A 24,427-nucleotide genomic window follows, 5' to 3' on the forward strand; every position below is an offset into this window, starting at 1 on the left:
TTTTTTTTTTTTTTTTTTTTTTTTAAATGCGATGGCAGCTCTCGGCAGCTTGCACCACAATCCTGACCTCTCTCAGGCTCAGGGACTCCTGCGCAGCATCCACGACAGAAATGCAAAGAAAAAAAAAAAAATAGAGCACAAACGTGGAATGTTTAACCCGATCCCCCTCCCCCAAAACTCCTCCCTCCCTCATGGATCTGTCGAACGCCCCGCGGCCCGAGAGGCCAGGGCGTGTGTCTGCACTCGTAGCCCTTCCTTCTCTGTAAGTGCTTTACAAGCCAATCTGTGACCATGTGCGCTCCTCCACATGTTCAACCCCAACCTGTGATTTTTAAAATGAGATAATAATAGAAAACAAGAAAACTGAAAAAAACAAAAACAAAAACAAACAAACAAACAAAAAAAAAAAAACGACACAGAAGAGCAAGTTCAAGTCTGGGTGACTCAGTCATGGATCGTTTAGTGCACAGTTTGTCCTTTGCTGCGTAAAAAGCCCCACGCAGAAACAAAGTCTTTGTATTAAAATAATTTAGAGTTTGAAATTAGACCTTCCCTCCTCCGTGTCTTCCTTTTTGTGGTGAAATTGCACTTTGTAATTAAGAGCCCGCCTCGTTAGCCACTTCCACGTGTGTATGAAATATTTGTACGTGTCTCTGCCCTTCATGTCTGACCTCTGACATTTCTCCACACTTCGGCATGAAAACACCCCCCTTCCTCTTATCAGCAGGAGCAAACTTGAGTCTCACAGGGGCACGAACAGCTCAGCAAACCTTCTGCCCCACAGAGACTTGACCTTTTCTGAAAAGAAGAAGTCCTTGGACAGAATGAGCGAGGCCAAAACACAGATCAAAACAGTACTCATAAACCCTTCTCTCTCTTTTTGTTTTTTGCAAAAGTGAGCTGCCACCCAGATGGAGAAAGGACAGGAACAAGTCATTCTGCTGTGCAACTCAGCTTCATCATCCTCCCCCACAAGACAAAGAGTGGAGGATCAAATAAAAGGTTGCAAAGCGTTTTTGAGTTATTGTCTATTTGTCTTTCTTTTTTTTTCTTTTCTTATTTTTACAGATGAAAAGCGTTTTCGTTGGTTGTCCGTTTGGTTCCCCCCGCCCCCCACTGAGCGAGATGCTTTCAATTTGCTCTCTCAGCTCTGCGTCGGCCAGAACGGAGAGTCTTTCTTTCTCTCTTTCTCTCTCTCTCTCCCCTTTTGGGGAGCTGGGGGGTGGGGGGGTTAAAAGGCCTGAACAGGACGTTGACGTGGGTTTCTTTCACCGCGCTCAGCCCGAGTCCTCAATAGGGCAGGGTGTCCAGGAATCTGTCGATTGACGGCGGCGGTGGTACGAGGTCCTCCAGCTTCAGGTAGAAGATCCGCTGCAGGCCCTGGGTCCTCTGCGAGCGGAGCTCTGCCCTCAGGCCCAGCACACGGCTCAGAGGAGGCGTGGCCTTGGTGGAGGAGGAGGACGCCCCGCAGCCCAGGTGGTCCCTGAGACAGCAGATGACTTTATTCTGCAGCTCCTCCACGCGCTTCGAGTCCTTCAGACCCGGGACTTGATCTGCAGAGAGAAAACAGAAAACATTAGAGCTGCAATTTACACTGCAGAAGCAAACTTTTTTTTTTTCTTTGCATGCAACTTGCATATATTTTTATTTGAATTTTCATGAAGATACGTTGTTGTGATGCATGTTTTTTTGGGGGGGAAATAATAATCTACACACTAATAAAAGCATGACATAGAGATACAGAACACATGATACACAGAAAGTTAATCTCATTTGGAAACTTTGAAGCTGTTTTGTACTGCAGATTTGTTTCGCTCAGGTCATTACCGGCTTTCACAGAAGAGATAAACCGCAGAGTCTCGCAAAAGTATCCATTCCCTTGAGCATCGCTGTTTTGTTTGTTTTTTTTACCCTGGTGGAACCACAACGAGCCTCTACATTCAGCCTTTAACACCTACAGGGTTGCCATGTCTGTCACTCCCTCCGTTTCCCATCAAGTAGCTTCTGCAGATGGGAAATGTAAGTATCCCCACATTATGATGCTGCCACTGCCGTGCTTCAATGTGGAGGCAGTTTGCTCACTGTTGGTTTTCAACTGGTTTTAATGTATCCCATGTATGTCAAAAAGTTCAGTTTTGGTCTAATTTTCCACATGTTTGCCGCGTCCTCCCGTGCCACACTTTTCAGATTTTTATCTGTAGATGAATGCTGAAAAGCATTTATATATTTTTTCCTCTCTATAATTTTGAACTACTCTGTGATGGTCCATCACAAGCGGCCATTTTTGTCCCTAAAGTCACTTTTGTTTCTGTAAAAGAGTTAATGTGGTACAAAGAAACGGTATTTTAAATGACAAAAATTAAGCCAGCGGAAAACAAAACCCACACATATATGTGTACATCAGAGCTCATTCAGGTAAAACAGCATTAGCCTCATCTTGTTTTATATTGAATTGCACCTCATTAGCCCGTATGGCTCATGTTCTTAACAGCCTTACGTTGTCTCATTCGCTGCAGATCAATACGTCGTCTAACCTAATAAGCCTCCTCCACATTGTGTAGACACACACACACACGCACACACACACACACACACGGTGACATGGCATAGACATATAGCGCAAACATGGAAATAAACGCATGCTGCGCATTTACCGCTCATAAATACTTTAAATGAACGCACACAGATGCTCAAATAGTCCCTGCAGTTTGGAGAATTTAAGACACAACAGTGCTCAACAATTAGCTGATTATTTGGCCTTGTGAGCAGCCAAATTCAATTAGGAATACACACAAACACACACACACACACACACACACACACACACACACACACACACACACACACACACACAAGCTGCAGACTGCTGCCCATAGCAACTCCAGTGGCACTTGTATCAGACTTAATGTGACACTAACTCATTCTGCTGAGAACAGGGTGTCCACCCCCGCTCCCTATGCCTTACCTCCTCCCCCCCACACACACACACGCACACATGCTAGTGTGTGCTGCGGGGAGGCTGCCTCTGAGACCAGTCTCACTTTGAGGTATCCATTATTGGAAGTGTATTTATTGTTTGTTTATGTGACCCTTTTGTTTGCAGTGTTTGCGGCTGCAGAGTTACTCCAGCCCTCCTTCCACTGCGCCTTTCAGACCTCTTGCACTCCTTTTTTCCTTCTTTATTTTGCCTCTCTGCTTTTCTCCCTGCTCTCTTTCCCCCACTCCTTGTTTCTCTCTGTGCGGCACTTCCTGGGGAGAAATCGATGAGGGCCCTTTCTGCACAGGCCACTCCGAAGCGGTCGATTGGCTGGTGGCCCTGGTGGCTCTGCCGCGGCCGCGCGCTGTGTGCTTTGCCGAGGTGGCGGAGTGCCACTGCGAGCGCCGTGGACGCCGTTCCAGAGCCGTGCCCCACGGTGGGCTGGTCGATGGAGAACAGAGTTAAGTGCTCCCCCAGAGAGAGAGAGAAGGAGTGAGGGAGCACAGGGTTGTAAGGTGGAGGTGGAGGGGGGGGGGCAGGGTGAGGGGGGATTTTACCCGCTGCACATTAATGCCTCCCTGCAAAATTGAGCTTTGAAGAATAAAAACTCAACATATAATTTCGCTGCATCCTTTGTTGAAAGAAGCTGCGTCTCTGATGCACTCTACAGACGGCACGACTGTTGCATCTTCCTGAGGTCCGTCCGTGGATAAAGTGTCGATTTTTCAGCCGTGGACACTGATTAAAGGGGCCAGGTGTGTGGCAGGTGCAGCAGGCGCTTCTGGGTATCGGGTTCTTGTTTCAGGCAGAGATGTGTGACAAAACGCGCTGACATGTGTGTCTCCGAGCGTTTGTGTGACGTCAGCGGATGTAAAAAAACCCCCCAAAAAACCCACAACCAAAGCTTCTAACAAATTGGAAAAATATATATATATATATAAACACACACAAACACACACATATATATATATATACCGTATATATTTCAGTTTAACTGAAAAGCACAAATCTGTTAGCACAATGGATGTACAATTAAAAGGTATAATAAACTGTATTTATATGTGTAAAATAATTAATTAAAGAACTTTGTGATGAAATTTCCACATAAAAGTTTATGTTTTTGGAAATCTATCAACATCCCACTTCTTAACTTGCTAATATCACTTTGGTAAAGTTCTCCATATCAATCAGATTTTGCCCACAGCCTTCGTCAGCTGAACCCACAGGTTTTCCATCAAGTCTGGTTTGTTTTCGACTCGGATGTGTGCTTGGACTCGCTGTGATGTAGAAAAATGTAATCCCCATCTATTATTCGTCTTCATTTTAATTTCATCCACCAAGAGAAAAAGTCCAGTTCTGAAGAAAAGTAGCCCGAGAGTATGATGTTGCCACCACCAGTCATGAAAATGGGAATGAGGTTTATTTTGTTTCTTCAAGAAAATCCCCCCAAAAACTTTCCTCTCTCTAACTCCTACTTTTTACTGCAGACATATGGCAAATATAGATGTTTTATCACACCTTTTATTACAGATTTACGTCCAGATGAGTTCAAGATATAAACCACATTTAAGGTGAGAGACTATTAAAAAATGATTTCTAAATGCCTTACTTGTTACATCACTAAACGTAAACTTCGAAATCCTGAGCGACTGACAGGAAGTCGTGTGGGTCAGGTAACTGTATTTGTAATAAATAATAAAATGTATTTTTTCCTGCAGATGACTCGGGGGTTTTGGTTACCTGTGAGCAGAACGAGGGCAGACAGGCAGGCGAAGGCAGACGCATCGAGGTTGAGGGTCTGAAGGTGGGTAGAGAAATCCCGGATGGAGTCCAGCCACTCTCCAAACCCGCGAAGGCACTGGAACCTGTGCAGCACCAAGCCGTTGCAGAACACCAGCTTGTCCTCTGACAGCATAGACCTGAGAGACAGAAAAATAAAAAAATAAAAAAATGACATTTTTCATAAAAATGCTGCATTTTCCCCTGATGCATTCAGACATACAGAGAAGGAAACAATTACACCAGCAAGCCAGAAACAAGACACACATCAAACGGAGGCATGAAGCTGATTAAGCTTGTGTGTTTTTTAAATTACAGCATTTAAAACCACTCTTGCATTTCCTTGTGGCAGGGTGGGGTGAAGGGTTAGGGCAGAGGCCTGCTTGCTCTGTGTGTGTGTGCGCGCGTGTGTGTGTGAATGTGCAGATAGGTAAACTGTTACAGCTTTAATGCTCCCAGGCTGTGGAGTGCAGTGGAAACACAAAGCTTTAATGAGGAAATGAAAAGGCCTCTCGGATGCATTTAACCATCACTTACTCACGGCACACAACATCCCGCTTTTTTTTTTTTTTTAACTATCCAGCAGAGCAGGGAAAAGGGGGGGAGCAAACAATGAATGACGCATAGGACAGATGGGAGGTTGGAGGAGAAAAAAAAAGAGCGAGAGGAAAACAAATAATTGTGCAGATAGAAAGAAAAAAAATGAGGATTAAGGAAAAGACCTGGAAGCCACTAATTACAGTCTATGCAAACATTGGTTTAAAAGTTATGAGACTAAGAAGCAGCAACATTTGTGTCTAATTATCCTCACTACAGATTAAAAGATTTTACCCCCTCAAAGTTTTAGCCCAATGCACATAATCCAGACATTTAAAACGGGCATTAAAAAAAATATTTTCTCACTATGCAAGCTTTGCAAAGCATGGATGTATGGATTCAAAAACAGCATGTGAAAAACCGTTCACGTTTTTACCAAACATTGCTTATTTGTGTTAGCGTGGCACTTTTACCCCTTTCCCTACACTCACTGTGATAACATTCTTTCTACATTTTTTTTTTTAAAACAGCGTGCATTTTCTACAGAAAGTTGCAAGTCGCCAAGCAACAAATAAATACAGGTATCAAGAGATGCCACACGAGGAGCTTTGAGCTTGTTTTTGACTGCATCCCTTCACACCATCTAGTCTAGATGAAAGTTCTCAACAGGAAACTTCAATTAGAAACCTTGAGAGGAACCTTTGAAAAGCGTTTTGTAGCTTTCATTCCTCCTGGTGGTTTCTGAGATACAGAGTGCTCAGAAAGACTAACGCCTGCATTCTTTGCTTTTATCGTGTCTGGATCATAATTAAGCGTCGGCCAGTTATCAAGTTAAGCTGATGTTTTATAAAAGTTGCCGCTTTCAAAATCGCATTTTAAAAGTGATCCCGGAGAAAGCGAAGTTTCACTTTGCGTTCACTGCTTTGAGCACAAAGTGACCTGCTTCTCCCCCTTTCCAAATTGTTGCTGCACACTGCTGGTCAGCAAAGTTGGCAACTACACCTTTCCTCACTTACAAGACAGACAAATTTGGCCAACAAATAAACAGACAAAATAACCACCGCTTGTTAAAATCTTGTGTTATTCAAAATGTACTAGATCGCAACTGGCATTGCAATACCATTATGTGCAACATCACAGTTGCAAAAGAACTGACTGGATGCTGGGATTACATTTTAACTTCTATGCATTCAAACTCTATATCCCAGGCTGTCTTTTATGTCCACAGCTAGTGCAGATCTTGGAGACCAAGCTGTTAAAGATCAGGGATGATCAATTGCAACACCTGCTGCCTCTAAGTCCCTGCAGCCCATAAAAGATAAAATATCCTGCACAATAAGATTTCTAAAACTAAACTGGATATGTAATTATTCTGTATTTTTGCTCTTTTTTCCCCAAAAACTCCCAAAACATTTTAAAACCAGACAAGCAAGTGACAAATGGAAACAAGCTAAGAATAATAATAATAATAAAAAAATGAAGCCTGTCTTTCTTTTTGATCTGATTATTAAGTTGATGCCCCGTAGCTAAATGCTCAGCTTCATTTCATAACACCACTTGGCCTCCGTCTGGTAGTAGCACATGATCAGCACTACACCGACGGGCTGGCAGACAAGCAGCCGGGCAGATGCACACTCACACTCACGCCTACACACACACACACACACACACACACACACGCACTTGCGTACACGCACACATGCAGCTGGATGTCTGCCACACATTCCACTCCCCCCTGACTACGCTGTCACCATGGTTATCAGCCAATAACCACAGAAACTGTTTGGTGACGGAGGGGATCACAGCGATGTGGATCCCACAAGAGCGAAGCAAATTTGCTCTGTGCACGCTGAACACACACACACACGCACACACATGCAGTCAGGGTTCAGACACACGCTTGTGAGTTTGTGAGTAGAGGGCCGCAGTGCAGGAAAGCGTTTTGGTTCAGCACGGGGTCAAGCAGAGCTGAAGCGATGGGATCTCAGTGTAGCACAGAAAGTAAGACAGGGCCAGATTTGTGTGTGGTTTCCTCTATGTTGTGGGAGTTAGGCTGATAGGAACATGAGAAGCGCATGCGTGTGTGTGTGTGCATGTGTGCGCGTGTGTCCGCCCTGTGACGTGACTCAGAGTCACCCCTCCTGCTGGGACTGTGATGCCACCACCCATCCTCTTCCCACCCTGCACCTGGACCTCCACCGGGAGGAGAGAAACTTCGACATCGTCACAGAGTCTGAGTAAGCGCGCCTGTGTTGCCTGACTGTGTTGGTCCTCTGCCCTAGACGACAGCTCAGACAAAAGGACGAGCTTGTAGCGCCATCTCCCCTCCTCCTCCTCCCGCCCATAAATTTAACCAGCAGCATGCCTTGCAGGAGCGGACCGGTAACCCAGGATAACGCTGAGGCCGAGACGGGTCGGGCCAGCTTCTGCGCGTACTCTGACTTTGCAAAGGTATTCACACGCCTGGTACCTTTTTTTTTTCTTTTACACATTTTTTTGACGTTACAATCACAAATTTCAGAGTTTTTTTTTTTTTTTTTTGATTTCATGAGATTTGGCTGCACTTGTATTTTTCCCTCCTGTCGCAAAGTAGAACCAACTTTCACTGCAAGTACAGCTTCAAATTGTTTCGGGTATTTCTCTATAAGGAACCAGAAACTAAAACTTTAGCATTTTCTTCTTCAAACTGGATGAAAAGCATCTGTGACTGTTCCAAAATCTGCCACATAATCTGACTTGGATTTAGGACTGGGCTTTGACTGGGCCATTCTAACAGATGAACATTGTTTGATCTAAGCCACATGTTTCAAACTCAAGTCACACCGTAGCTTTTTATGTGGCCCTCATGGCTCTAGAGGGCCACATAAAAACAACCTTCAAGATAAGAGTTGTGTACTTGAATGTTATTCTATTGATCAAATCAGATCTGTTTTTATTTATACACTGCAAAATTAACTCAATGTGAAAAGACACTTGTACAAGAAGTACTCATCAATTGCAGAGGTGGTTATTTATTCATATACTAATAGATTAATGGGAAGTTTTATCAGAGTTTTCTGACACAAAAAGTCCTTTGAGGACATTCATGATCTTAATTTGACCCAAAATGAAAATTAGTTTGACTGTCCTGATCTATCGTATCTCTGGTTGTATGTTTAACACAGTTTTTTAGTTGGAAGGTGGATCTAGAAAAGCATCCCTCCATCATGATGCTGCCATCGCAGATTTTAAAGGTGAGGATGGAAGTGGTAGACTTCCTTCACACTCAATGTTCTGCTTATGGGTCAATTTTGGTCTCTTCTGACCAAATCACTTTCTTCCCCACTCTGCAAAAACACCAAGTATGTGTTTCTAGTTTCCAGTTAAACTATCTTAGTGCATTTGAAATAAAACAAAATTAACTCAAAAGTGTTTTTTCAGTGAGAAATAGGGGCTTGTTTAAGTCAATAATTCCTTAATATGGATGCAGAAGTACTAAAGTGAAATAAGGTGGGACTAGCACTTTTTCATCAATATTAAGGAATTATTGACCTAAAACAAGCTCCTATGTCTTGCTCAGAAATAACTTGTAGGTTAGTTTTGTCTCATTTCGAGTGCAGTGATTTATTTAAACAAGAAACAAGATGAAAATACTAGTTTGCTATTTTGTCTACACAGTTTGTCGCAAACAGGGGGGACGTCATGTGCCTTTTTTATTTCAACAAGAACCTTTCTTTATTCTTCAACAAAGGCCAGATGTTTGGATCCCCCCTATAATTATCTTGTCAACAGGTCCTCCCACCTGAGCTGCGGATCTGTACAGCTCCTCCAGTTACCTGTGCTAATGTGCCGCTTTGTGTTGATCTACAGCATACAATCCTCCAAAAACTCATTGACGTTTGTGGTTATAATGTTACCAATGGTGATAAAAGATTCCAGCAGTCTGAGCGGTTTTAAAAGACGCTGTGTGATCCAGCTCTTTCCTTTCAGTCAGCTGATCTCAACACGCATTTCCTCCCACAGCAACCCTCTCCAGCCTCTCAGCTGACCAGCGTTTCGATGGAATCAATGCTGTTAGTTCATAGCGCTTACAGTTTTAGCCTGCAGAACACACACACACACATAGGGCTCTCTGTGCGTCAGATATCAGACGAGCGGAGAGGAACTCTGTGGGTGTAGCCGCTGTCATAGCTAAAGTCTCCATTCATAATTCGCTTCATATGGTGACTACTCAGCTGCACTCCTCCTACTCTGGAGATACACCAACACAGCGGCGCACCGGCTTTGCAAGCACATTTACACACTGCGATCCATTATGTTCATGAAATGATGTAAGATTGAAAAAAGAAACACAAAACGAAAAACACATACATCTGTCTTACCTGTATGCGAGTCGCAGGACAAACAGCTCCAAAAAGGCCGAGTCTATGAGCAGGTTCTGATCGTCGCGCTGGAGTTCGGTGAAGCCCGGCAGCCGCTCGGCCCAGCACCTGGTGGTCTCCATGGAGATGGTGAGCAGCCTGTAGAAGAGCTGGATGTGCTCCACGTCTGAGGTGGAGGACGGAGGGTCGGCGGCGCTGAACTGTTCGGATGCAGAGAGAGGAAAGAAGTTGTAAAACAAGAGCCGGCGCAAACCAGACTGAGCTTTTCCGATCGACAGGGGCGGCTGGGAGGGGGCACCTGGCTGTAGTCAAGGTCTCGCGGTGTGCAGTGGGAGTAAGCCCTGAGCAGAGCAGAGAGCAGGCTGAGCGGGGGCGACGGCGGGGACGCCTCTGTCTGCAGGGGGCTCTTTGGTTTGGAGGGCAGCCGTCCTCTGCGGCCCTTCAAGCTGTCAGTACGGACCACTGTGAAGCAGAGAAAGATGAGCAGCAAATTAGATTTTTTTTTTTTTTTCTCCCCCTCCAACTTAGTGACCCGATCTCGTCAGGAGCTGTCCAGCGTTCCCACCTTTCCCACGCAGCAGGCCAGCAGGTGGCAGTGGAGCTGCTCTGCTGGCACATGCATTAGCGTGGCAGGGGAATATGAGCGCTCTGGGTGTATTTGCATCGATGTGCTGTGTGTATGTGGGTGGGGGTATTACAGGACGTGTGAGACAGGTGAGAAACCTCAGGGGAACGAGGACAGTATGAGTGTCACACCGATTTTTCACATGAGAAAAACGCAGCGCAAAGAAAAACAGAAAGGATGTGTGATTCTGATGGCCAGCCTTAACGCTGTTGTGGTTTTTTTTTTTTGTACGGTTGCATTTTGTCCACAGCATGAATATGTGTGGTTTGGGTCATTACTGGCCTCCTGAACACCAGCAGGAGGGAACAATCAGAAAAATTGCAAAAATCGTTACATATGTTGAACATTTTTCACATTTTGTGACAATTTAAACACAAACTTTAATACATTTTCTTGGGATTTTATGTGACAAAGCAACTCAATTAATTCAGATCTTTTGCGAAGGCCTCAAAGGTTTAGTGAACAAACAGAATCACATCCACAGCTCAGGATGGAGAATCTGTCGCCACGACAACTATCAGTGGACCAGTTAAATCTGGACTTCGTGGTAAAGAAGAAAACTATGAGAAAGTTTACTTGATGCTATTTGTCAAGGATGCGGAAGAATGCACTCCTGACCAGAAATGTACTTTTTGGGCAACATGCAAAACACATCCCCATCCTCACGGTGAACCATGAAGCAGAATGTTATCCTTACCCTAGCAGGGATACTTTTCTTGCACAGGGTAAGGGAAGCTGATATAATCAAAGCCTATTCTTGTGAGAATGGCCTAGACAAAGTGCAGACCCAAATCCAATTGAAAATCTGGGAAAAGACTAAAAATGTATGCTCACAGATGCTTTCTGTCCAATATCCTGAAAAAACTAGCAGCTACAAAGCACCAACTCAGCAGGGGTAAATGCAAATGCATGCCACACTTTTCAGATTTTAAACAGGAATTAATCTCAAAACCACGTATCCATCTTACAATCATGCACCACTTTGTTGGTCTACCACATAAAATCCCATTAAAACCCACTGAAAACTGGGGAAAAGAAAGCTGTGAATACTTTAGAAACCAGGATAATGTTTTATGTAAGCACTTTCTTTCATGTGGGATGCTCCTTACCTTCTTTCACCATGCCCACGCTTAGGCACTTCTGAAAGCGGCAGTACTGGCAGCGGTTGCGTCTCCTTTTGTCCACAGGACAGTTCTTGCTGGCCAGACACACATACTTGGCGTTTTTCTGCACGGTGCGCTGGAATAACAATAAAAAATAAATAAATAAATAAAACAAAACAAGACATGCCGATGATCAGCCTCCAAACACAATCAGCACCTAATATTCGATTTGTTTAATTCAATTTTTCCTCCCCTATCGAAGAGCAGGAAGCAGAAGCTCGCAGGTCAGATTTTAATTACGCGCTGAAAGGCGACGGTGACATCAGTATAATTAGATAAAATTAATTTTCCAACAAGCCTCGCCTGCAGCAGGGATAATTTTATTACAGCCGGAGCTGACAATGGAGGGCCGGAGCGCGTGGCGCTAAGGATCCAGGTCCCGCGAGATGAGGTTGGGAGGGTGCGCGCGGGGGGGAGCCTGCGTGATCAGATTGTCTGTGAAGGCTCCCGGGTCAGCTCGTGGCACCTTTTCGGAGCCACGCGCATAGCTTCGCGCTTTTCTCAGTGGGCCCCGTGGGTGCTGTTTTCTCCTTTGCTGCGTGTCCCGCGCTGCTATTGCTGACCTTATTAAAATGAAAACCAAAAACAGCCACATGGGAGGACCGAATGAACCCGGAGTTTTCATGAATCAAAGGCCATTTATAATATCTGAGAAGACATCCAACATGCGCCAGCGGGACAGGTGGTCGTTTCTGATATTAGGTATGTGGCTCCCCGCCCAGGGCGCTTTAGTTTTACAGAGCGGCAGCTTTCTGAGGCTTATTTCATGTCCGGTGTGAGCGCCTTAAGTTTTCACAGTTTGGTAATAGTTATTGAAGACTTTGCAGCAATACTTACACTGATGGGTAGGCTGATGTCACACCCTCTTAGCAGAGGTGCAAGTAATAGCAAAGTAGTTAATAGTAGCTGGAAGGTTGGACATTCAGTCCTTTTTTTTATTATTACCTCAAACAAAGGATGGTGGAGGTGGAGTGAGAAAGCCAAGTTTACTGACTGTTTTTCCATTTAGATTTTTACAGAGCAGAGTGACAATTTGAAGCACTTTTGTTTAAAGTGTTTAAAGTGCTCAGTAATTATTTGTTGGTGCAAACAAGCCACAAAGCAACATGAGATTGTTAACTTTCAGTAAAACCTTCAGGGGGGGATCTTTACAGAAGTCTTTGACACATGGGATTAAAACTCATTAAACCCCTTTTGAGTTTTTTTTTCTTTCCTTTCTTTTTTCTTTGGCCTAAGGTGCAGATATGATAGAGCAAAGAGGTTCCATTGAGGGAAAAAAAAAGAGGGCAGGATCAGACCAGCCCCGATCATCAGCATACCTGCCTATGAAGAACAGCCCTCATTTCTACCGAGAGCTTAACTCTTTTCTTCATTTTGATGTTAAACGCACACATGTGTTTAGTACAGGCATCAAGCAATTACCAAAGACACTCAAAACATCCCCTGTGGTAATTCCTGACTTCACATGATCGCAGAGGCGCTTGTTAAGTGTAAATGCTTTTATTTGCAGACTGTTTACATTTTACACGTCGTCAAGCTGTGCCTCTAGAACAAGCCGTAAATTAAACAAACGGAACACACGGAAAGTGCCGCCGCCTCTCATTCTTCTTTTAAACGCCTCTAGAATGTATCAAAACAAATAAATCCAATTAGGAGACCCTCGCGCCACACATGCCCGCGTCCCCAGAGAGACCAATCACACACCAATTACACTGCGGGCTGCGCGCGGCTGCGGAGCCGACGCATCAAAGGAGGCGCCAGGGCCGGATGAGAGCGGTCGCCATGGCACCACGGCGGATTACGCTCCCTGCGCCTCAATGGCCGCTGACCCGTGCGCGCCGGGGATAAGGTAGTTATGGCTATTAACAGAGTTTATAGGGAAATCAGCATCCGCTTAGTCAGAAGAGGAAGAGCGGCCGGGGTGACGCAGGCATGTCAACATGGGTTCACACCTTTAACAGGTCTACCGCAGGGTCAGCGAGAAAAACAGTGGCGCCACCGAAACGGGGCTGGAGGTGGGGCTTGAGAGTGTCATGCATATTTTTATTGCATACATATTTATTATTTTTGGTACTCTTGCCTTGGAACATAAGTTTTGAGTTGTTTTGTTTCTGTTAAAAATAATAATAATAATAAAAAAAGTACTGAATGTTCAGCCTTCCAGTAGCTATTAACTACTTTCCTGTTACTTGACCTCTGGTAAGATGGTGTGACATCAGCGTATTTTGATTCATATCCATCACTCACTGAAACCTCCTGAACACCGAGGAGAAAGGCTGTGGGATGCACTCATAGTATTACTGCTGTTGCTGCTCTCTACAGGAGAGGTCACTGAGATCCAGTGCTGCTAGACTTAAGATATGTGTGGATTTGATTTGTTTCCCTGCAGTGGATTGAAAGCTACAGATTTAAAGAGGTTTGTAAAGGCTGAGTTAAGTCTGGCTGTTTGACAATAGTCTGCTATGTTTAATTTACCGCTACTTCCAAGAAAATCTTGAGTTTTCAGTGATCAAATAAAATCTCAATGAATTAACATCTTGTAACACAGGTGTTAATTCATTAAGAGATCAGTATATATAAGACTGCAATGTTTTTTCTTGTTTCCTATAATCCACGCTTTAGTGATATAAACTGCAGGTTAATGCCCACCAGGCCAGTAGGGGGCCCTCAAGAGCCCATAACCTCTAAATTGCAGAATTTGTTTTGCTGTTTGTTTTCAACTTTATCAAGAATGAACAAACTTTTAAATTTCTTCCATAGTTTTCAACAGAGCAGGGAAAAAACAACAACTATTTAGTTAAATTATTTAACATTTAAATTCCTGGGACAAGTTCACAACCTGTGACCGGATTAACAGCAACGTTAGGTGGGACGTAATTTATGCTGCCGCTTTAGTTTCATATTGTATGTCGGTTGAGTCACAATTTATGCACACTGCAGGTGTCAGACAAAAAGTCTCTACAAGTACCTGAAAAAAAAAAACATGTAAACCCAAGCACAACTAATTAAACGTGCCTGCCAGTACAGACTCTACTTAGTCTGCATTAAAGTGCTGCACAAATAAAGAAGAAAAGAGGAGAAAAAAGTCCTAATTTTAGAGAACTTCTACAATTTAACCAATTTACAGCTTCTATCTTTAGATTTATTCAATAAATACTCTCTATGGTGAGTGACAAACTGTCAATGTAAGAAAGTACTTGTTAGCTCTCTAGTTAACTTTAAATGCAGAGTGTGCATGAAAACAAAGAGGGTGAATCTGTGGGGGCTCTTATCTGGGCTCACAAATCAAATTTTGCTCAGAGCCTCATTCAAGCTAGGGTTGACCATGACTCTGTTTTTCATTTATGCGATGTATACTGTAGTTTAACTTCAATCTGCCATGTTTAACTCAAATTCCAACTAAGTTCTGGTGAATTCACAGACTGAATCAAAATGTCTGGAAACTAAACCCGCTTCAAGCTGAAAAGGGTTCAGGTGAAAAATCAACCTCTCAAATGAGCACAAATGTCAAAAAAAGGCACACTGTGGGTGTTGTGGGGCCTTGATGGAGCAAGCAGAGGCAGATTCTTGACATGTAACATATTTGGTTTAAATTAAAGCCCCTGTAGGGGCTTTTTTTTGTGCCCCTCTCAACTTAAATTCTCGTCAATTTCTTTGTGGACGAACAAACAATGTTGATCTAAGCTTACACAACAGCAGCCTATTCCTGTGCATTTTGACTAACTTGTATTTCCCATTTATGCATTTAAAAATACACTTTTCACAGCTGCTTTGTCACAATTCTGCCACATAACTGGGTATAACTAACTTGCTTTCCAAAAGATGGAACTTAACATTTCTGTGCACCAAGCTCAGCTGATGAGCAGAGCAGCACTGGTGTGCATAAAAACACATATTTTTAATGCTCTGCTCCGTGCAACAAAATGCATTATAAAAACAGGTGAGATGGAGTCAAATTTTTAAAATACAAGCTGAATAGATTCACTTCATTACTGAAAAAAACAACACACACACACGCACACACACACACACACACACACACACACACACACGCACACAGACACACACACACATAGTGAATGGCACACATTATTCAGCCAAAAATAATAGAATGAGGGACAGAAAAAGTTGTTTAACATCTGAAATTAATTCATGAGGAAATGTGCTTCAAATTGCATTAATAAACTAGCAATAATTTACAGCTACCCTGTTCTGTGGATTAATGTGTCATAACTACTCGGAGATAATTAAATATAATCAGGGAAGTATTTCAGGGGACAATAAAACCATCACAATAATGGAGGTAATGTGCATAAAAATATGTAAAAAAAATACATATATATTTATATACAGTGTATATATACTGTATATGAAAACCTCCTGTTTTTCTTGCATATGAAGCAAAACAGGTGGTTTTCCTTATTTGTGCTACAATCTACAAAGTGAACAAAGGAATTTTAACATATATGTTTTTCTTTAAATGTGGTTGCATGCATGTGTCGCTTGCGCATGTTTGCATCTGCATGTGTGTGTGTAGAGGAAGCACAGACTCTGTGGCTGCTGAATTCTGTAACAAGCACACACACAGACACTGACACACAGCCTGCAGCCTGCTGCCATCAGACACTGTTTTCATTAATTACTAAATAAAAACAAATTGTCAACCTAATTGAAAAGAAGGATAATTCATTTCCACCTACCAGAGGCATTATTCAATTACCTCTGCACCCTCTGACTTGCTGCCACTTCATTTTTGCTCCTGCAGAAAGCCCTAACAAAGTGTGCTGGGATTTTTTTTTTTAATGGAGAGATATATAAATTAAAATTACGAATAGTGCAAGAGAATTACACTACCTGAATTTAATGTCTTTCTGCTTGGAGTTCTTGTGCTACTCACTTATTTAAAAAAAATAACAAAAAAACATCTTGCACTCAGTAGAAAAATGTAAAGTCTGTTGCATTTTTATGACTTGCGCGTTGGACTTGAAACCGTATCTTGCATTAGCACGTGTGCGGTGATATGTGATGTGTGGCAGCCAGAATGAAAAGCGCACGACTGAATCATTTGCGGAGCCCGAATTTCAACCTGACTCATGTTGGACGTGGTATTGTGTCAGTGAAATGTGGTCAATTTCACTGCTGCAATACTAACAAGCAGAAAGGAAACTTTGATTTCAAGGAGGAGACCTTTTTCCGCTGCACACTCGCTGCGCTGTGTTTCAGACAGAGAATAAGGGCTGTTATCAGCCTGTGTTCTCAAATAAGACAAGCCAACACACACTCCTGGGTAAATGCAGACACTTTGCCCACTTGGTTGCTGGGAGAGATGACCCCCCGTGGGTGTGCTGAGCTTTCACTATGACTGTGAGGATGATTTAGAGAGCGGAGAGGAAGGTGTAAGAGTGGGAGCAAGGCAAGAGCAAGAAAATAGTTTCAAGAGAAACACGTCAGTTTGATGTAAGTTTGGAGGAGGTGACTGCGCGCGTTTGGTGGGATCGGGTCAAAGACGTTGGCAACAGGAGAGGATAATGAGAAAGAGAACAATTCAAAACACAGAAAAGCTAAGTGGATTACAGATTTTCTGTCATATTATCCTTTCATTTAAAGTAATATTTTTTATACATGCTGCCTCCTCCCCTGCTGTTGTTACACACTGCCTGTCAGCTGGCTGCAAGACAGCTGCTGCACTTTTGCTTTTCTTAAAAAAAAACAAACAAAAAAAAAACCCGTCAAGAAATTAATTTCTTTGAAAAAATATCCAATTTATAAAAACAATTAGTGCAATAACAATTAAAGCAGCTCCACCAATGCCTTTTAGGAAGGTAAATCAGTTGATTTAGTTAGTTTTGTGTAAAATGTGAAAAAAAAGACATAAAAGAAACAAAGCAAGGTCAAATAAGTTCATACTTTTCTTACCTCCATTTCACACAAATAGTTATCTAAATATATGTCATTGTAATGTGAATATGTTTGAAATACATAACTAAACTAACTAACTTGTTCCTGCATGGTGCCAGTCATGCTGAGATATATATGTTTATATCATCAACTCATGTAGAATCTTAATTTTATACTCGAAACTCTGGTTTTTATATTGGCTTTTAGTTCCATCTGAGAATGAGACTTTCATGTATCTTTATCATAGCTTTTAATTTGGCCTTATTGTTTTGTTATTTACCTGTTTTATCACGGCAGTGACTCACTTTGGCTGTTTTTAAATGTTCTTCATAAATAAACCAAGCAGTGATGCCTTCTCACATCCATGACATACTGTCGCACATTGCTGACCTACAGGCTTTATTTTAAAACTTTAGAGAGTTTTTACCTTGAAGAAGCCCTTGCAGCCCTCGCAGGTGCGTACGCCGTAGTGCTGGCATGCTGCGTTGTCCCCACACACCGCGCAGGTCCCCTCTCCCTGTGGGCCCCGAGGGGGCGGCGAGGGCAGGCTGTCCCCTAGCAGGGGGCCACACGGTCCCAGAGCCAGGGAGCGGAAGGCGAGGCTGCTGCCCCCGGCCCCGCGGTGCAGCTGGTACATGGGCTGCTCCAGGTGCTGGCCGTGCGGGTGGGACACTGACGAAGAAGATGAGGATGAAGAGGACGAGGTGCGAACTAGCCCCCCTCCGAGGCTCTCATAGCCGCCAACGCTGCCGCCGCTGTGAGGCGGGGAGTGCTGGTAAAAGTGCGAAAAGCGAGGGGACTTGAGGGGTCCCGACTCGAGGCCCGAGCCCATGGAGTGAGGGTGAGACTGGGGGCCCAAGGAGTGTTCGTCCCACATGAAGGAGGTCCCAGGCTGCTGTGTCATGGACGGGGTGGTGGGGGTGGATGGAGGGGACTGCTTAAAGTACATGGTGGTGGAGGTCATGGCCTCCATGGGTGGGGCAGTTGGGTAACTCTCCTCCTCCTTCTTGATGGTAGGCCTGTGGGGGGGCATCTGGTACAGGCAGGAGGACTTGGGCTCGTAGCTGCCCTCCACAAAGACGTTGAAGCTCGGGAGGGAGGTGGTGGCAGCGGCAGAGATCTCACCCCCACCCAGGTCCAGCTTGGTGTAGTCCGGGGTCATAAGGTCAGAGCCGTAGCTGTCACCCTGGTAGCCGAAGGACTGGCCGGAGTAAGCGGAGCCTGGAGGGGCCGGCCCGTACTGAGCCTGCACACAGGGCATGTCTGCGGGGGGGCAAAGGGCATACAGACGGGTCAGAGCTACACGACACAACTCAGTCACGGGATTTTTATTCAAAAAGCATATTATTGTGTTAGTGGAGTACAGTAGAAGCCTATAGCAACAATTGTTAAATAGATATGCAACACAAGGGTGGGATTTTGAGACAGATGCTACGATAAATCTAGAGGAAAAAGCAGAATCTATTAGAGGCTCGTGCACATCAGCCTACCAATCAAAATGTGACTAAAAACTTCTGCACAGCTCTATTGGAACAGGCAGTTTTTAACTGGTTGCACCATTTTCCGTCCCTAATTTCTGCCACGCAGTGCCATTCACTTTGTGTCATGCTTTTACACTCCTTGCACTTGTGATGAACAATTACTCAGCAGGAATATGTGAAGCCCCAACAGGCGCAACTTCAAACCTAAGTGATTTGGTCCGCGCGGTTAGTCAGGTAAGGAAGGGGGAAGAAGCAGCAAGATTCAGATCCAGTTATTTGTGTTTGTCCTGTGTGTGTATGTGTGTGTGTGTGTGTGTGTGTGTGTGTGTGTGTGTGTGGGTTGGGTGAGCGCACTCTGGTTAGTCAGATGGCAAAGCAGATGAGATAACATTAAATAATAATGGAACCCTATGGTGGTGTTGGAGACTTCCCACACACACATTCACACACATAGATACAGTGATAAACACAGACAAAAACATACTCTGATATTTCCCCTAACTGAGGCAGACGCCAGCCGGTGTGTCTTGAGTTATCCTCTGATTTAATTCAGCTGCTGTCACAAAAACAGACCACCTTTTAAACCTGGGTTGGTCATCACATTTATCACTGCCACTCTACAGGGCGCCGTGTGATTCTGTTGATATTCATATCTATTGATATTAGAGTTACTGCCATCACTATCTACAATAACTCTTTGAAGAATTTGAACATTTTATTTCCCTTTCAGATCAACAAAGGATTTTTGAATTGAATTAAATTGAATAGCACGCATGTTGCACTGTTCAGTTTGGGAAACTGGGAAACAAACTCTGAAATGTAAAAAGTATCATGTTAAATGTTCAATTTTTTATACAAGAAAATAGCCAATAAAAAAAAAAACTTGTTAAAAAAAATTAAAGGTATTAAGTTTGATTCAAATAATTTTTTCATAAATCAGTGTGATAGCTGGCCAAAGATGTTTGTCAATCCCTGATGGTATTTTTATTCCCCAATTCAATTCAGTTTATTTCATAACCAATGTTATCCAAAAAAAAAAAAAAAGTTATTTCAATTAAATCACATAATCCAACTTATTCTAGGTATCAAACAGTGCATCAAGTTCAGCTCGTTATTCAAATTAGTAGTTTTTGAACGCTCAAGTCAAATTTTCCACGATTCTAGTTGGAAGTACAGAAAGAACTCAAAATCCCTCTAATTTACCAAACTGGGAAACCTCAGAGCTCACAGACTGCGTATAAAATGTAAAGTGTACACCTTGTATCTCATTCAACCAGTGGCACAAGGAGTGCTGAGAAACATTCTTGTGAACATGTTCCTTTTGCTTTTGAACAGATCTGGAGAAAAACACTTGTTGTTGTCTGATATTGCTAATGCTAGTTGGCACCAAAAAAGTTGCTGCTGACTTTCTGATTTGGAGCTTTGGTGTGAAATTCCTGCTGGCAAAGTTGGAGGTTGTAAGGGAACCCATCCAATATGGCTGCCACACTTATGAAATGTAGTCTTTTTTTTTTTAATTAACTCTTATGATTGTTTGGACGTTCTTAAACCAGTGGCACACATTAGCAGGCTACCTTAAAGCATCCATTTGTAAACACGTTTCTTTAGTTGCTGTTGTCTTGTACTGCTAATCCCAGCTGGCACAGAAACTGTAAGCAAACCCTGCGTGTTTTGTAGTTCAACTCTGACGTGACGTCATTCTCAAATCTTAAAACAAATGGAACGCGACACTAGGACGCGCTCAGCCCCGGAGTGACGTCATTTCCAGGTCCCACAGCGCAGCATTGCTTTCAGTCACGGAATGTGGAATCTGTTCTTGTGGCTTTAATAAAGGCGCCGCCATCAAATCAATGTCAATTATTCAATTCCACTGCTCACACGCTGAATAATTCAGGACAGTTTGACAAATCGCAATGTCTTGTATCTATAAATAGTGTAAAACTTAAGAAGTAATTTCTATTTGCTTTTGATTTCAACTGAACGCTCTGCAAGGATGCCTATGGCCCAGCAACCTTTTTTTTTTTTTTTTTCAAATCAAAAGACGTAGTTTTCAGTGTTCATTTTCCGTCTTGTCAGTACTCAATGCCAACTCAGCCGGAGGCTTGTTGCGTTTGCTCCTTTGTCAACACGTCGGCTGCTCCCAATTGACGCCCAGCATGCACGCACTTCTGCCGTAATCACCACGGTTCCCTGCGCGTCACACTTTCACCCAGTTAGGCACGGGACATGCAGGTCTGAGGGCGCTAACCAAACCCCCTTTGCCAGTCTATCCAAGCGGTATCCTTACTTCGACTCGGTCTGAGGGAATTAAAGCCAATTAACTTTATTTGCAGCAAAACTGAAAGTCCGGTAACTTCATTAAAAACACTGTTTCTTCTTATCAGGTGCGGTCACAGAAAGTATAATAAGACACTCTGAAAGCAGCCGGCGTGTTTAAATTTGCGGTCGTAAATGCTCATATAAACTGCTGACGGCAGACAGTGACACATTGAGAAGCTCTGGCGCAATTAAAATATACCTGGAGCGTTACCACGGGTTCTGCCGATTAATCAAGAATAATCTACAAATGTATTTATTTACTTAACATTTTATATTAAAAATAAGAATTCGAATATTTAGCATTATTTTACATTTCTTTTTAAAACAGTTCTTATCTTAAGTCATTGAGGTATCTACACACAAAGCGCTAAGGCAAGCCTATAAACCAATAAAACAGGCTTTTTTTTTTTAAACATATATTCAGGATATGAGTCAAGCTCTATGCCTACGTGTCCTTGACGTCATCTTTTTTTTTTTTCTACGCTACGAGTGACCATCTCCACAACCCACGTGGAAAAACACGCATGGAGCAATAAGGGCGTCATGGGGCCTTTCAGTGCAAAACCTAAATAGTTTTATTTCTTTCTACTGCATCAGAGGAAGAGGATGAGAGGAGAGTGCGGCGGTAAAGTTTGAGGCTGTGCTGTGTCAGTAGGTCAAACCCCAGTTAAGTATTAGTGTGAGTGCAAGTGTGTGTAAAAGACTCCCAGCACCTGCCATGTCCTGACACACCTCGCAGCAGCTCATTAGGCTGTCAGGAGAGTTTAAGTTTAAAGGTTTGTCGAGGCTGACTTTGCCTCAGGTGAGCTCAAGAAGAAGTGAGAAATATTAAAGATGAAACATTTTCACGTTGGTCTCTGTGAGTCAGATTAGTAGCTAATGCTTTTGAGGAGCAATTATTATTATTATTTTTTTAAATAAAAGCATGCACACATTTTTTTTTTTGTTACTCTCCACCATTGATGTCTGGGATGTCAACAAGTATCTGTGTGAGCTCATTGTGCTAATAACATGTGCCCTCATCCTGAGGAGAACCTGTAGAACCACTTCTTGTCAAGTCTCAACCCTCACCAACACACACCCAGCTTCACAGATTCAGATCGTCCTCCAGACATGCAAGATTTTTTCACAGGTGAAATTTTGGTTTTCCGTAGACTCCAGCACCAACATTAAAATCTCCCTACACTTCATAAAATACAACCGTGTGTGTGTGTATGTGTGTGTGCGTGTGTGTATGCAAGCAAAAGGACAGACAACCCAAGCAGAGTCAGACAAAAGAGGGGTGCAGCGTACAGTGAGGCAAAGGGAAACAGTCTCTAACCTCGAGATGTGCATTTCAACTGGACAAACTGCAGCTGTTCCAATAACTGAGCGCGCCTGTTCATTGTCAGAATGCCATAGATCTAACAAATAAAAACATGAAGTTGCACACATCAATTAGAAAGCATTTTTTCTTTCTTAATACTGTCAAAAAAATAAAAAATTTAAAATTAAAATTCAGAGGCCTCTTTACACACATGAAGAATAAAGTTACAGATATGTTGTGAAAATGCACAAAAAGCAGACAGATGCATTTACATGACAAAGCCTTCAGTTTGAGGGGCTCATTGTGAAGAACTGAAACGAAAGTGTGTGAGGTTCTCAAAAGAATACTGAAACACCCCACCCAGCACCAATCTCTTATCTTAATGACTGAAATGTCACTGACACCAACACTCCTACGCGCACACACATACCCACAAATCATACAACTCTTAATTCTTTTATTTGAACGGGAAAAAACCTGGAGAAATTACCCACGCTTGATTAAATTCAGATTTAAATTATGATGTAGCTTCTGACATGAAATTCACTACCTGCCATCAAACACACCGCAAAAAAGGGCGCAGAGAGAGAGAGAGAGAGAGCTGTCACTGCAGAAAGCATCAACTGAGAGAAAGAAAGAAAAAGAAAGAGAAAGAGAGAGAGAGAGAAAGAAAGAAAGAAAGAAAGAAAGAAAGAAAGAAAGAAAGAAAGAAAGAAAGAAAGAAAGGAAGAAAGATAAAGAGAGAAATAGAAAGAAAGACAAGTCTCAGTTGTGTACCTGGTGAAAGAGCTTCGCGCTGAATGGTGCTGGGTGTCCGGGGTTTAGGGGTGTCGTGGCTGCGGCCGGGGCAGGGCTCCTGGAGCGGGGAGGACTCGGCGGACGTGGCACAGGAGGGATCCGATCGCCGGGGCTCCGAGCTCGGCTGGGCGCGCTCTTCCGAACCTGTGCCTGCAGAACCACATGTGTGGGTTAGAAGAAGGGAACTGAAAGAAAAGGTGGGTGATGACTCCCATGTGCAAGCAGCGATCGTCAAAATCCACACACACGCACAAAACAAGGAGCAAGTTTTGATATTATTATTGACACAATTTTTGTAAACTTGCAAAACTCTGATTAGCAAATTCCAAGAGTAGAAAAACACAACTAACACTTTTAAAATGTAAACTAGGAAAATCTGCATATCAATAATTATAATAAAATACAATCAACTCAGTTAATCCTTGAATATGAAATTATTTATGAAAAATAAATTCCAACAGATAAAGTGCAACAAATCACCCAAAAAGATGCGAAGAGACATAATAGAGCATGAAAGGAGATGTAGGTAATAAAACAATAAATTACAATCTGAATCCACGCAAATCTCCTTGGATATCATGGCAGACAAATATTCACATCCCATTATCAAACCCTGATTGATTTTAAGACTAAAATCTATGCTGCAAAGTAAATATTAGGAACCACAACTAAGGTCTATCGGCTCATTTCAGAAGTTGCACTTACGTGGGCGACAGGTTTCATTCTAACGCAAAAAAAAGAAGAAGAAGAAAAAAAAGAAAGCCCTCAAGAGTTATTATAAGATAACCAGAATGCGCGCATCAAATAATTAATTCAACAAGAACAAGTTGTAAAAGAAATATCTACACACCTATAAAGGTGAATATTTTTAAAAACAGCGCGTCCGGGCCATCAGTTCTCTTGCCTCTGATCACGGCCGTACCAGTCCGCTCAAGGTTCATCCAGAGCGGCAGACTTAATGAACTGGAAGTGCTGGGAGAGTCGGACCTGAAACCTTTCAACCAGCGGGGCTCCTGTGTGCTGTGCGCCTTCAGCTCCCTGTCAACTGCAAGAGGACGCTCAGATGCTGCCGGATTTCAAGACCCAGAGCGCCCCCTTTCTGTCAAACACTGTTTCTCATTCTCTCTCTCTCTCTCCTCCCCCTCCTCCCTCTCTTTACAAGCAGAGAAAATCAGTGATACGG

The 24,427-nt window shown here is 43.1% G+C and overlaps 1 protein-coding gene across 3 annotated transcripts; it reads right to left on the reverse strand.

Moving 5' to 3' along the window:
* On the reverse strand, positions 1–24,295 carry nr4a3 (nuclear receptor subfamily 4, group A, member 3). Of its 3 annotated transcripts, XM_016673480.1 has the most exons (9): positions 23,950–24,045; positions 23,224–23,394; positions 22,462–22,543; positions 17,768–18,603; positions 11,389–11,518; positions 9,953–10,116; positions 9,655–9,854; positions 4,718–4,896; positions 1–1,553 (listed from the first exon to the last, which is right to left on the reverse strand). In XM_016673480.1, the coding sequence occupies exons 1-9, from the start codon at positions 23,965–23,967 to the stop codon at positions 1,291–1,293; spliced, it is 2,043 nt and encodes a 680-aa protein (XP_016528966.1). In that variant the 5' UTR covers positions 23,968–24,045; the 3' UTR covers positions 1–1,290. The 3 variants fall into 3 exon arrangements, with proteins under 3 accessions (XP_016528966.1, XP_007556282.1, XP_007556280.1); XM_007556220.2 differs by lacking the exons at positions 22,462–22,543; positions 23,950–24,045 and adding an exon at positions 24,095–24,295; XM_007556218.2 differs by lacking the exons at positions 22,462–22,543; positions 23,950–24,045 and having other exon boundaries at positions 23,224–23,848.
* Positions 24,296–24,427: the final 132 nt, after the last annotated feature.

The sequence above is a fragment of the Poecilia formosa genome, unplaced genomic scaffold (genome assembly GCF_000485575.1).
Source record: "Poecilia formosa unplaced genomic scaffold, Poecilia_formosa-5.1.2 Scaffold77, whole genome shotgun sequence".
Lineage (NCBI taxonomy): Eukaryota > Metazoa > Chordata > Actinopteri > Cyprinodontiformes > Poeciliidae > Poecilia > Poecilia formosa.

Bases quoted from the DNA above. Each gene is read 5' to 3' on its own strand.
- nr4a3 (XM_007556218.2), bottom strand. From the start codon at position 23,626: ATGCAGATTTTCCTAGTTTACATTTTAAAAGTGTTAGTTGTGTTTTTC. The intron at 18,604-23,223 runs GTACACAACTGA...GCCCCCCCGCAG, and splicing joins GCGCGAAGCTCTTTCACCAG to ACATGCCCTGTGTGCAGGCT. The intron at 11,519-17,767 runs GTAAAAACTCTC...TTGTTATTCCAG, and splicing joins GCTGCAAGGGCTTCTTCAAG to CGCACCGTGCAGAAAAACGC.